Here is a 14,106-nt window from a genome sequence, read left to right on the forward strand (position 1 = left end):
CATTGTTAATTTAAAATCTTATTTGACAGTTTTTAAAGTTTACCTGCTGATTTATAAGCTTGTTGAACATATTAAATAGAAGCATATTTAATTTCTATGGAGGCCCAATTTTCTTGTCTCATTTTTATCAAGCTTCTTATATAAGTTTATATTATCAAGATCTTATGAACATGCATCTATCCAAGCTTGTTAACACTATAGATATGATTTTGATCAAACTTGGTAATTAGACTTGAATCTTCAGGATATCACCTAAAAATTTTATGAGTGAGATGTACGTATATTAATGAGGTGATGTTGGATTTGATTGACTGAGCTCTTACCATGCAAAAGACTGTATTTTTTTAAATTCGTTTTTATCTAATTTGGTAAAAAATGTTCATATCATCCAGATGTTGGATGACTTTTATATTGAGAAAAATCTGCATATTACTTGGGTCATCTTGCATCTGCATAGATAATGTTATATCACTGTAGAGATTAAAGTTTCAATAGGAGCTTGATGAAACTTGTTAAGTAGGTTTATATCAGCCAGATTTTGGATAAGCTGGATTATGAGCAAGATCCAGTTGTACTAATTATGCTAATTATGCCTTTAATTTAGGAAATAATTTTTATCAGAGTACCATAATACATTGTATAATGATTCAGAGATGGCATATATAAGGTTGTGTTGTAATACTACATAAGCATGCTTAGTGAAGTAATGAATGATATCATACCCACTTGGGACTTTTGTTCTTGACTTGATTTTACAGGCTCTGGAAGAACTTAGAAAATTTATGATGGTAAAAAACCAACCCAACAAGAACAGACAGAAACTGATGAGAAATCTAAGGGTGAGGTGTATATATATATATCTATAGTTTGAGAGAGAGAGAGACATATATATATATATATATATATATATATATATATATATATATATATATATATATATATATATATATATCTATATATATATATATATATATATATATATATATATATATATATGATTAAACTTTTAATAAGGGCTTTCATTACAGCATGCTTGCCAAAAGTTGGAAGACATACATTATTTAAGATGAAGCAAGAGATAAAATTCACAATACATAATCCCATTTTTTTTTCAATATACATATCAAAAGTAACAGAATAATTTTATTACAAACTAAAAGATCAAAACTGTGTGCATGTCATGCTTGGACAGCTGTAGAGAATACAGTCATATCTTCCTTAAATGTCATCTCTCAAAAGCAATTACCTGCCTTTTTTAGGCACTGAAACCAATCCATTGTAGAGATTGCACACCTTTCAAGTAGACTTGTGTCTTAAAAGTCCATATTCTTCATTTTCCAGGGGTGGTGGCTTAAGACCTGTTTGACTGTTTTAGATGTATCTCTTAAAAAGATAATATTTATCCTGAATTCCTATACTTTCTATTTATTGACAAGCCTAAAAGTAACAAAGAAAAAGTTGCCATGATTTTTGCCTTACTTGGATTAGCCAAGTATAGGTGTCACATTCCTCCTATGATAAAACCATGCTTGGAGATTTAGCCTTCTGTTACCAAATGTTAGCACATTTTTCAGTATGAAAGCCTTGTTCTGTGATAAGCCATCCCTTTCTTTTACCAAATGTTAGCACAGTTTTCAGTATGAAAGCCTTGTTCTGTGATAAGCCGTCCCATTCTTTTACCAAATGTTAGCACATTTTTTAGTATGAAAGCCTTTTTCTGTGATAAGTCATCCCCCATCTGACCAAATTTTAGCACAAACAAAAGAGATACTACTGTATTTATGCAATGTTTTTGGACACAGTTTGTTTTTGGATACCATTTGGGGGGGGGGGCAAATATAATATTTAAATGCCTTGTAATTTTCGGACATTGCTCCGCTATAATTTTTTCTACAACTTATACTTTCGGACACAATCTAAGAAGATCTTTTGCATTGTTTTAAAGTAAAATTCACAGTGTGTTTGCTTAATTTGGTTGCCAATTATTTAATGTGATCATGAACTTCTGTGAACTAATATAATTTAAAATTTCCTAATCATATGTATGTCTTGTGTGTCATTTGGATTTTGAACATAACTTTAAAAAAATTTCAGTCACATCGCTATGATGTCTGCAGTGTGTCAGTTTATAGTGATGTCTAGCACTTGGGCATCATGCAGCAGACATGTAGCATGATGTCCCACCCAGTCACATTATCCTGACACCAGGTCGACCAGTCCTCACACTAACCTCTTAATGCTGAGTGCCAAGTGAAGCAGCTGTTAGTATGTATGTATGTATGTATGTATGTATTTATGTATGTATGTATGTATGTATGTATGTATGTATGTATGTATGTATGTATGTATTTATGTATGTATAGATTAAGATTGATAGATAGATAGATAAACATTTTAATATTAAGCCATACACAGTAAATAACAATATCAAAGAACGAGAAGAAATATGATTTAATGTTGAAATATATTTGAAAATATTATTCAATTTTAAGTAGCTTGTCCATAGCCCCATTGGTTCCTCAGGCAAAAAGCCCTCAAATTCTGTATCACTATTATCATCCGTATCATTTAATTGTTCAGCATTTCTGATCAGCACGTTTTCACTTCTGCTCATATTGACACTGATAAAACATACCATTAAAGATTTCATTATCAATGTGCGCTTTTCCTTCAATGTATCCCTGGAATTTACAACCCAGTCCAATACAGTCTGTTTGCTGGCTGTCTTGATCCATCCATTGCTGCTTTCATCAGATGATTTTAACACATTCTTAGCATCCCTGATGTATTCTGTCCAGCTGCAGCAGAGGTAGCTCTTGGCAGGTTTATTGGTGTGCAGCCTCCAGGTATTATTGCTGGCACAACGTTTCCGTGCTGCGCCTGTTTCTTCATGTCATCAGTAATGTGAGCCCTGAATGAGTCCATAACTAATAGTAATCACTCTCTTCTGGTGAATGGCAAATAATTTTCTTCAATCCATCGCAGCATTAGTGTTTTGTCTATCCATGCTTTCTCTTGAACTGCGATAATCCACCCTTTTGGTGCCTTCAGATCTAGATGTCTCTTTCCCTTGAAAATAATCATTTGGGGTAATATGTTGCCAGAACTTGCAATGGCTAAAAGGACTCTAGTATGTCTCTTCTTCGCTTCAGTTGTACTAATCAGAATGCTTTTCGTTCCTACTTTGTCCACCGTTTTCCCTGGCACAAGATCAAAGTACATCAGTGTCTCGTCCATGTTAATAATAAACTTATCATCAAACTCATCGTCCTCAAATCTATCCATCATACACTTGTGGAATGAAGCAATCTTTTCTTCCAAATCCATGGGTAAATGTTGGGCAAGAGAGGCCCTGCTTCTGAGCATAAACCCATGTTTTTTCATGAAACCCTCTCCCCAAGAATGACAGGCACGGAATTTGCTCTCCAGAAATTCTTTTGAGACAAGCTCTTTGGCATATATACATATTCGCTCAGCACTGACTGGAATTTGTAAGTCATGCTGAGTGAGCACCCACTGAGCTATCTTATCATACGTAGCTTGTCCATATGAAATGGGTCATCCACACTTAGGCAAATGTCCATTCACGTTCAGATCAACAGAAAAGTCAATTTTCATCCAGGTATTCACAGTGAATTTCAGAATCTTGAATTTTTCTGCTGTAGGTCTAATTCCCAGACATTTTGCATTGTTAATGATATCCTGCTTTTGCTTTAATGTATAATGTTTATAGTGACCATGTACAGAACCGGGTGGAGCACTCTCGAGTTCAAGATAATCAGACTTATCATCTGGAGCAGCTTTCTTTGTAGACGGTTCTTTTTGTGATGCATCCTCAGAATCAATAATTCGAGGTCGCTTCTGTAGACAGCCTTCTGGCCTCTTTGGAGACAATTTTGGCAAGGGAGAGTCCCTCTATGAACTAGGCAGTGCCTCCTCACTTGTTGCATAATGTATGATAAACTTATCCATCAAAATTATTACAGTAGTAACAATATTATGTTTTACAACAACAGCTATCTAGTATATAAACTTAAATAACTTTTGATAGAGGTGGGTATCCTATTTATGCTTTATATTTTACTAGCTTGATTCAGCTGACAAAAATATGATTGGTTGTCAGTGTAGACATCATTACAAATGAAACCACTTCAAGCAGGTGTGACAGTTATGGCTTTCATTAGAAACCATGACCCCTGCTTTATACCATGAAACAATGCAGCAGAGAGTCAATATGGATTAGTAAATTTATTGGAACCGTGCATCAAAACAAATCCCTTATCCCTGAGGCATTATGTACCATGGTTTAAACATAGTTATTGTTCTACAGGTAATAAACCTCTTTGTAGAAGATAAATATTAATTGTGGGTGCTACATGTTCTTTACATCATGTGCCGTTTTAACGAAATCCAGATGGCTGCCTTTTATTTTTCCAAACATAATTCCAAAATCTTTTATTTAGTTTGTATTATTATCTTAATTACACAGAAATAAGTTTGTAAGGTAGATTTTGAAGATCAGTTGTGGATTGCAAGATTACTATCATGGCAGTTCTTTTTACACACAATTGTGGCTCTAATACACGTCGTCATGTGAGCTAATGGTAACCTGAGCTTTACAGTTTTGGGGGGCAAAAATTTATCTTCTTCTGTTTGTTTTCTGACACCAAATTAAAGAATTTAATATGTCTTCAAATGACAAAAAATGTAATTATTTGTTGCTGTCCAAAAACATGCCGTAAATACGGGTTCATTATGGAGAAGCAAGTTTCAAAGTTTACAGTGAACTTAAAATTCTCAAATTGGCTGTCAGAGCTTTCTTCAGTGATGAGCAGAAATGTCACTAAAACTTGGAAAGAAATAGGATCAGTATTTTACAAATAAAACAATATTTATAAAAATTTGGTATTCCATACTGTTGTTTCTCTGAATAAATCTCACTTTTTTTTAAATACTGCTACTGCTACTAATACTGCTACTACTACTACTACAGACTATTTTCAGAGGGTGACTCAATTAGTTACAAATGCCAAACTAATCTGCCTTGAGACCCTTTATTATGTACATATAAAATACAAGCTAATAATAACAACATGTTCACACACATGCATGTTACAGTGCTGCAGAAATGAGAAAAAATGAGGCACAAGATGTAACATGTTTAGATACACCATCTTTTTAATTTTATCCATCTAATACACCTATTATGGAAGGAAGAGATGCTTGGAGCTGAATTACAGCTGAACATTGAAAGCTGTATTTTAATAGTTCCTTTTTTGGCTTGGGTACTTAGAAATTTTGCCCATTTATTGATATTAGATTTGGGGTACCAGTGGAGTCTCTTTCCAGGAAAATGGCGTTTAGGTAAGTGGTGGCAGATTTTGTAAGACTTTGTACATTGTTTTGGCTTTTCTCAAATATATTCTCTTATGTATTGGTAATACTTTGAATGTAAACATTGCAGTTTGAACATGTCCTATTTGCTAATCTAGATTTATTTACATGCCCTTTCCTGGAGTCCAGAAATTCTTATCATATCTGTAGCAGCTGTGTTCCCTCAAATTATATTAAAGTATTCAAAATGCGGTTGAATATAACTTATGTAAAAAGTAACTGTAATGTAATGGAATGAATAAAGAATCTTGTTTTAATCTGGATCTACAGTAACACTAGAATGTCTCCACATTTACATACAAAATCAGTGACATAATACACAATGTTTTCGATCTACATTAACACTAGAATGTATCCACATTTACATAAAAAATCAGTGACATAATACACAACGTTTTCGATCTACATTAACACTAGAATGTATCCACATTACATACAAAATCAGTGACAATACACAATGTTTTCAATCTACATTAACACTAGAATGTATCCACATTTACATACAAAATCAGTGACATAATACACAATGTTTTCGATCTACATTAACACTATAATGTATCCACATTTACATACAAAATCAGTGACATAATACACAATGTTTTCGTTGGTACATGTGATGCATGCTGAAACCACCTTGAGTAAGGTTTTAAATGATCATATGGAGATTGGATATATAGAAAATAAAGGCAATTTATACAGAATGTGAAGATTTTTTTTTATTGTTTCTTGTTAAAGCTGTTTATTGACAATTATTCCAAATGCAATTATTAAATGAGTATTCAATCACTTAACCTAACCCCACCACTACTCACTGTTGATGTCCATCCCTATGTTACAATATCAAAGGTTCCTTTAACTTGTACCCCTTCTTACTCTGCTCTCCATGTTTTTGTACACAAGTTGATGAGAGAGAGTGGTGTATTGTTGTTGTCTGGCAGACATATTTTGGGATAATATTATTTTTTCAATAAAATGGAGGTATGATTGTCATAAGCTCAAGGTTTTATAAAAAAAAAGATTTTATTTTGACTGAAAGTTTCATAAAGTCAATTTAACTTTATATCCTGGCATGGTTTTGCAAGCCAAATCATGATTCAAATCAAATCCTAGTGTATCATTATTTATGCTTTGACATTCACAGTATGTTATAATGCATTTGTTGTCCATTCCCTTTACTTGGTGTCTCAGAATCCATGCATTTTACTCTCAGAAGCTGTTTCTATTTCTTTGGGCTTTTAAGAATTTTTTAAAAAATATGTTGGTTTATTTATTTTACTGGGTCTTGATTTTAATTGTTTCAAGAAAAAATTGGCTTTTAATTAATTTAAATTTTTTGATGTGCCTGATTGAGGTGCTTGTTTTCTTTAAAGGCAGAACACTTTTTCATCAGGGTATCTAAACTAATGGTTTTATGCAGCTACAGAGTCCGTGAAAATAAGTACACCACAAAAAAACTAGCAGACCACACAAATTATTACACCACAAATTTTGTTTCCATCACCAATACATTTGAATTCACAGCAGTTCTCTTGTCTGAATTTTGTACCAATCAGGTGATTGACTTGCTGGTGAAGATCCTTCAGTGTCCCCTGGATGGAGTCGCAGATGAGCAGAATCTTATCCTTGTCTTCAAAGAGGCGTATGAGATTCTCTATACTTACATGATCGGCAAAAGCAGAAAAAATGCTCTGTACTTTGCCAAATACATTGAATTCTTCCAAACGCAGTTCACGCAAAAGGTGAGTGTTGATTGGGTGGAGCTTGGAAAAACAGGACCTTCACAAGACTGATCATACTTTCTTCCTAAACATTAGGTTGGGTTAAAAGTGTATCATTCTTTATTTTGGTCTATGAAATACTGGCCAATTACAAATATAAACCTAAACCTTTGGTCCTTGGTGGGGCCAGATTTTTCTCACATTTTACAGAAATATTCCTTATTAGTATAAGCAGACATTTCAAATAAGTGAATTTGGATCATGATTTTTTAAATTTTGATTTATACTCATTCATACATGAAAAAGCCTATAAATAACCTAGTTATATAATGAATCAGCATCCTTGATCTGTTTGAACTGAAACACCTGTATATACTTACTTATAAGATGAATCCAACTGCAAACTGCACAGACCCAGGTATGCTGTCCCATAATGTGCTGGTAGATCTGGGCCTGTGTAATTTGTTAGGAACAATCTGTGAAATAAACAACATAGACCCTAATCTGCAGGCACATTATGTGACAGCTGATGAGGATCTTTATTGTTTGCAATTTGACTTGACTTCTAAGCAAGTATATATGGTGGCCTTTGGTGTCACAACCCGATTGACATGAAAATTGTGTTGGATCTTTTTTTATTTGATTTGTTTGTACAATATTAAACATTTATAGTTATATATTTTCAGGGAGGAATTGGTTTAAATGTAGCCCAAATGATTGTTGAACTGATCCGTGACAAGAGGAAAATTGTGGACAGAATTACACATTACCAGATAGATGAGTTTGTCTCACTGTTGGAGACAAGTCAGGTAAATCATGCCTCATGTGAAACTGATGTGAAACACCCAGATAGATGAGTCAGTCTCTTTGCAGGAGACAAAACCAGGCAGGTCATGTCATACAGGTCTAGACCAGGTAAGTCATGGCATACAGGGCTAGACCAGGTAAGTCATGTTATACAGGTCTAGACCAGGTAAGTCATGGCATACAGGGCTAGACCAGGTAAGTCATGTCATACAGGTCTAGACCAGGTAAGTCATGGCATACAGGGCTAGACCAGGTAAGTCATGTTATACAGGTCTAGACCAGGTAGGTCATATCATACAGGTCTAGACCAGGTAAGTCATGGCATACAGGTCTAGACCAGGTAGGTCATGTTATACAGGTCTAGACCAGGTAGGTCATGTCATACAGGTCTAGACCAGGTAGATCATATCATACAAGTCTAGACCAAGTAAATCATAGCATACAGGTCTAGACCATATAGGTCATGTCATACATATTTAGACCAGATAGGTCATGTCATACATATCCAGACCATATAGGTCATGTCATACATATCTAGACCATATAGGTCATGTCATACATATCTAGACCAGGTGAGTCATGGCATACAGTCTAGACCAGGTTGGTCATTTTTGCTTTGTTTGTAAAACAGATCAAGCTTAATAAAATTGCCTTCCAGGGTGAAATAAACATGAAAAATTTACAGCAGTACTGTGGCATAACACAAAAATTAATAGTTTTAATACCAGATTGTAGTGATCACCTGCATAGAGCCAGACAGATATTGCTTAAATAAATGTTTTTTTATTGATTTATAACAGAAAGAAGAAGCACCTCTTAGTTTCTGTTTTAATGAGTTTAGTGATCACATGCATCGCCAGAGGGACATATATAAATTACTAAGAGCAGGTTATTTATAGCAGAGAGGTGAACTCCTGGACCCCATGAGTTTCCATTTGAACTGGAGCACCTCTGAATATTGTTAGAGATTGTAATGATCATATGTATTAACAGAGGGACAGAGAGAAACTGCTGGCAACCCCTTAATGTAATCTGTTTGAACTGAAGCACATATTTATATTGTGAATGCAATACAACTAGTGTGTTGTAAAGCACAGATTTAGCATAATGTTTCTATATTTATCACCCACCTTTTCACAAAAAGCAGGGACATGGTATTCTTGTTCCATCTGTCTGTCTGTCATACTTTCCTTTTACTCTAAAACTTTATATAGTTCTTTTTAGATTAATGGATAGAACTTGGGTTACTTTAAACACATTTTATTTAGAAGGTACATGTGCCAGTACAATAGTTATTTCATCTTTAAACTCAAGGTCACAGGCTATATATTAAGATGTCCATCACACTTTCCTTGTTGCTCCACTGCTGTAGAGATTGATGTTCAAGATTAAGGGATGAATTCTGGGATGCTTGTACATCATTTGAAGGTTTTACATATCGTGTTGAAGGTCTAATCTTCAAGGTCAAAGTAATAGGTCAATTTTTTAAAGTTTTAACTATACTTTCCTTTCCACTCCATAACTCAGAAACATTTGACATTAAGGATTAAAGTTTATACACATGTGCATGAATCGTCATTAAAAGGTAAGTTTCATGCCACATTGTTGATCCTATCCTCTGGATCATAGTCACAGGTCAATCTGTTAAGGACAGCTTGGATTATCGTGACCTTTTAACAACACACTATCCTTGCTTCTGTACAACTTTAGAGGCATTCGAGCAATGCAATTTAGATGAACACTTTAAGGCATGTTGGTGTATCACATATGGTGTTGTCTTTAGGGTCATTATTTGAAGTTTTCCATCATACTTTTCTTTTCATTCCATAACTTTTGAGCTGTTTGAAATTAATAGAATACTTCATTATGCATTGGTGTAGGATAAGAAATCTCCAAAATGAGAGCTAGAATTTTTCACCAGACATGAGGCTGTGCCAAGTGTCTGACACAAAATTTGATACCTAACGGCGGAATTTACCTATACAACACCAATGTGTAATGAAGGATTATTTTTCTCACAAATACATGGCAACAAAGCATAGTTTATAAACAAAATGACACTCAGTTCATGGATAAAAGCTGATAAAGTATATTGTATGCATTAAAAATTTGCTCATATTTACAGAGAGTGTATTATTTTGGTTTGCACTGAAAAGCTTGGTGTAAATCTAGAATTTAAATTAAAATGTACATAGAAGTTAAAAATGGTAGAATAATATGAACAGTTATTATGGCAAGGATATGATGAAGTCTGAGTGGCAGTGTGTCATCAATAATAATAATAATAACAGCAGTCCACTGTATTTGAGTGTGACAGAATTAGTTTTGTGGAACTAATCTAACTTATGGCCCCTATTATTTATATATTTAAATTAAAATACTATTATGAGCTTATGTGATGTAAGACAACAGTCATGTGATAAAGGATATGTTCTCCATTGATTTTATGCACTTTAAAGTACGATCATATACATAAGGAATGTGTAAACATTGTACATCATCACTACAAGGTTTGTCACTATTTTTGAACTTATCTCTTAAAGACAAGGTCACAGGTCAGTGTTTTTGGCTTCAGACATTTTTTCCTTCTTTCCCATAACTTATGATCTGCTGATGATAAAATGGATGAAATTTGCTACACTTATATATATTCGTTAGAGAATGGGCTGCATTTTACATTTTAGGTCCACAAGTCAGTAGTTTAAGTTTTTTTTTTCTCTATATTTTAAAACTGTTTGAAGTACAAGGATGAATCATGGCAGATTTATATTTCTCAATCCATTGGAATCTTGTGTATAAGGTTATATCTTCAGTGTCAAGGTCACTAACAGGTCTAGTATATGTCTGCCCTAAGGTAAACAATGTTATATCCATCTGTCTGTTAACAGTTTAATTTATGTCCACTATCTACATTTACCAAACTTTGTGAATGTCTCATACTTGCATATGGAACAAACCTATCAACTTAGTGGGTCAAAGGTCAGATATCATGGTCACTGTGATTGTAAGAAGGAAAATTGTTTCTGCACAATAACATTACAGACCTGAACCAAATTATTTTGTGGATAACTTGAACTTGTAATTAGGAGGAAGCCTATCAGGTTTTGGTATAGATCAAAGGTTAAGATCACTGACTAAAAGAAGAAAATGGTATTTTCACAAAATTTCAGTTCTCGATCATGTATTGTTACCAAAGGTTTGCAGATGACTTACACATTGGGTAAAAAGGAAGCCTATTGATTTTGGGGAAAATGTCATAGTCAGTGTGATGGAATGTGGAAAAATGGATTTTGCATAATAACTTTCATCCTTGACACAATGCCTTGACCTAAGTTTGCAGACGACTTGCACTTAAGGTATAGAAGAGGCCTACTGATTTCAGGGTCAAAACATGAAAGGTATATTGCTAATGCATATATTGATGACTATGAAACATGGAGTGGGTATATAATGTGCCATACAAAGTATACATTTTCTTTTCTTTTTTAATTCATTGACTTTATTTTCCTTTAATAAAGCCATGAAACTTGGTTACTTGTAGTAGCGCCTTTCTGATGTCACTGCGCTATGGGGAATTAGTCACAAGCAAGAGGGTTTCTTCTTTTTCTACCTTTAATGATGTATGTTGCCCCTAGTTCTTCATGCTGACTCCCTGCACTATGTTTGACCTGGTTATTTTAAACAATCCTAGCGGACTTCAGAGAAAACATTCCCTGAAGACCTATTCTAAACTAATATTCTGGTCTGATTGTGTTAGGTGCAGACCCTTTATCTAACTCTAATCTACATATCACAATGCACAGAATCTAAATTTTGTAATCCAAAATAAAGCCATATATGTACTCTCCATACACACTCTTTTTCCACTGATGCTGTGTGTTAGAATTTACAAAAATATTATTTTGAATATGAAATTACTTGTAAACTTTATCCTTTTGAGCAAATTACTTCAAAATTAAACTATAACTACTCAACTCTATTTTAAGCACCTTATACCTACTAAAAGAGATTCAAATTTCCCTTCAAATGGTCACTAATTTTAATGTTTAAGCATTATGGCAAACTTGTGATAATTGATTTTAATTAGCTTTACAAACACATCTTCCAACTGTTCTACTGACTCCTTTGTTTCAATTTCTCTGGACTGTAACTTGACACCATAGCATTTGAATAGCTGCTGGTAACCTTGTATTGACCCCAAATCTCTGCCACTAAATCTAACAGTGACTGTAGAGTTACTCTATCATAGACATACTGTTATTAAATTTATATAGAGAATTTAGAAAATTTATACACAAATATATCTTTCCTTCTAAAACTAATATAAATACCATAGCACCTGAAATAACTAAATTTAGCCCTATAATATGTCCCTCCGGCCCAGCAAAATTTGGTCCCCAAATTTTTATAACATACTATTATTTTTGTCAAATTATTGAATAAATTGGATTTAGACATGTATTTCATAATGTTTTATGTGGCATCAGTGTTCACACACACTTCCTTGCACACTACAAACCTACAAAATCTACTCCCTAAATAGAATTTACATTCCATAGTGCAGGGTATTAAGGTAAAAAAATATTGCGATTTATTACAATCTTTTCAATTAGAAACAGAAATAACTTTATAATCCCAAGAGGTCTTATGGATGCTAATTTTAGGTAAATATCTTGATACATGTATATGTAAAATAACTTCAAACACTTAATTATTAATCACACTAATACTTTATATATCATCTTTGTCTACCAAAAGTCACATGAACAACAGTTCCATAAATGTCTGACTTCTCACCAATCTATAGTATTTTGTATAATGTTCCATGAATGTCACTTCACTTTGAATGTAATTTAAAGGTATCACAAGGGTTTCAAGATTTTCTTGAACTGAATAAGAACTGGCACTAACATTGTGCCATAGACTGCTTTTAAAATTACAGTAGTTATTTGTTTGCAAAGAATAATCCATTTGGAATGTGCAACATAGCTGTCAATTGTCCAAGTGTGGGATTTATACATCTGTTCTGCTATACCATAGGAAGGAAGATGTGCAGGATAGATATGGAAGAAAAGGTTGATAGGAAAGTATAGCACAGCAAAACAAATATAATGAGTCCACCTTTAAGAACTAATTGATCAAGTCCCTTTGGAATCTTCACTTTGCATACTTTCTTCTCTTTCCTTTTTGTGTCTTTGTTACATGAAATTCCCGGAGCAAAAACTGCGGTAACGCTTCTTCAGGTTCCCATGTAGTCTTGGGGAAGTCTTGCCATTTAACATTATAAACGCGCTTGCCATGATGCCGACTACAGGCTAGAATTTCATCAACATCCAGTAAAGTTAGGTTCTTTCGCATTAGCATGTGTGGTATCGGGGAGCTGTGTTTCTCACATGTGGTCTTTCTGTCAACACTAGGGTGATTTGCAGCCTTGATCTCGGTTCTTGTTAGAGGCCTGGGTTTAAGAAACCGTCATTAGCCATTGTACATGTCTCCCTCATTTCTTCCTTGGTGTTGTTTCTTTCGTTCTGTGTGGGTTATCATTTTGTCTGTTTTCCGTTGATACACTGAGTGTAGGTCCTTGTTCCAGTATTCGATATTGCATTTTGTTTTTCTGTTAAGAGGTCCTTGCATATGTATTATCCATGTTCAGTTCATAGTCCTTTATCGTTTCCTGGTTGTCAACAATTTTTCTTTTTTTTTTTTTATGTCTAGTTTTGTTAATGATTTTTTTTTTTTGTTAAGAAGTCCATGCAATAGTGTTGTCCGTGTTCAGATCATAGTCCTTTATCGTTTCCTGTTTTTTATTTTTTATTATTTGATCCATTCATTTTCCCACTGCTGCGGCTAGTTGTTCTTGGCTTCCATCACCAGAAAAAGGTGGCATGAGACTGAAATCCATGCAGCTTCTATCCATTTTGATGCAGTAGAATCACTAGAATCAAAGGCACATATAGATCTCTAATGACAAATTTTTACCTGACAGATCACTTCATAAAATTGTAGAATAAAGTGTAAAGAAAGGTCCTAAAGATGAATATACAAAAATTTTGCTACTTAACTTTCATATGGAGTCAGCACAGTCTAAAATAAAATGGAATTCCCCAAAATCCAGTAAAAGTTTTAGAATACAATTTAACACAACATTTCCATTTTAAATTCTCCACCAAACTGTAGTAGCGCCTTT

General features: G+C 33.9%; 1 protein-coding gene across 1 annotated transcript in view; it reads left to right on the plus strand.

Annotated features, from left to right (window-relative positions):
• LOC149780798 (inositol 1,4,5-trisphosphate-gated calcium channel ITPR3-like) overlaps positions 1-14,106 on the plus strand; it is a 265,188-nt gene that overhangs the window by 89,420 nt on the left and 161,662 nt on the right. Inside the window, exons 15-17 of the mRNA XM_089936233.1 lie at positions 759-839; positions 6,948-7,133; positions 7,799-7,921. Coding sequence (XP_089792359.1) covers positions 759-839; positions 6,948-7,133; positions 7,799-7,921 — 390 coding nt within the window. The remainder of the gene's footprint in view (positions 1-758; positions 840-6,947; positions 7,134-7,798; positions 7,922-14,106) is intronic.

Source organism: Sinohyriopsis cumingii, chromosome 16 (genome assembly GCF_028554795.1).
Source record: "Sinohyriopsis cumingii isolate HCF-2022 chromosome 16, ASM2855479v2, whole genome shotgun sequence".
Classification (NCBI taxonomy): Eukaryota; Metazoa; Mollusca; class Bivalvia; order Unionida; family Unionidae; genus Sinohyriopsis; species Sinohyriopsis cumingii.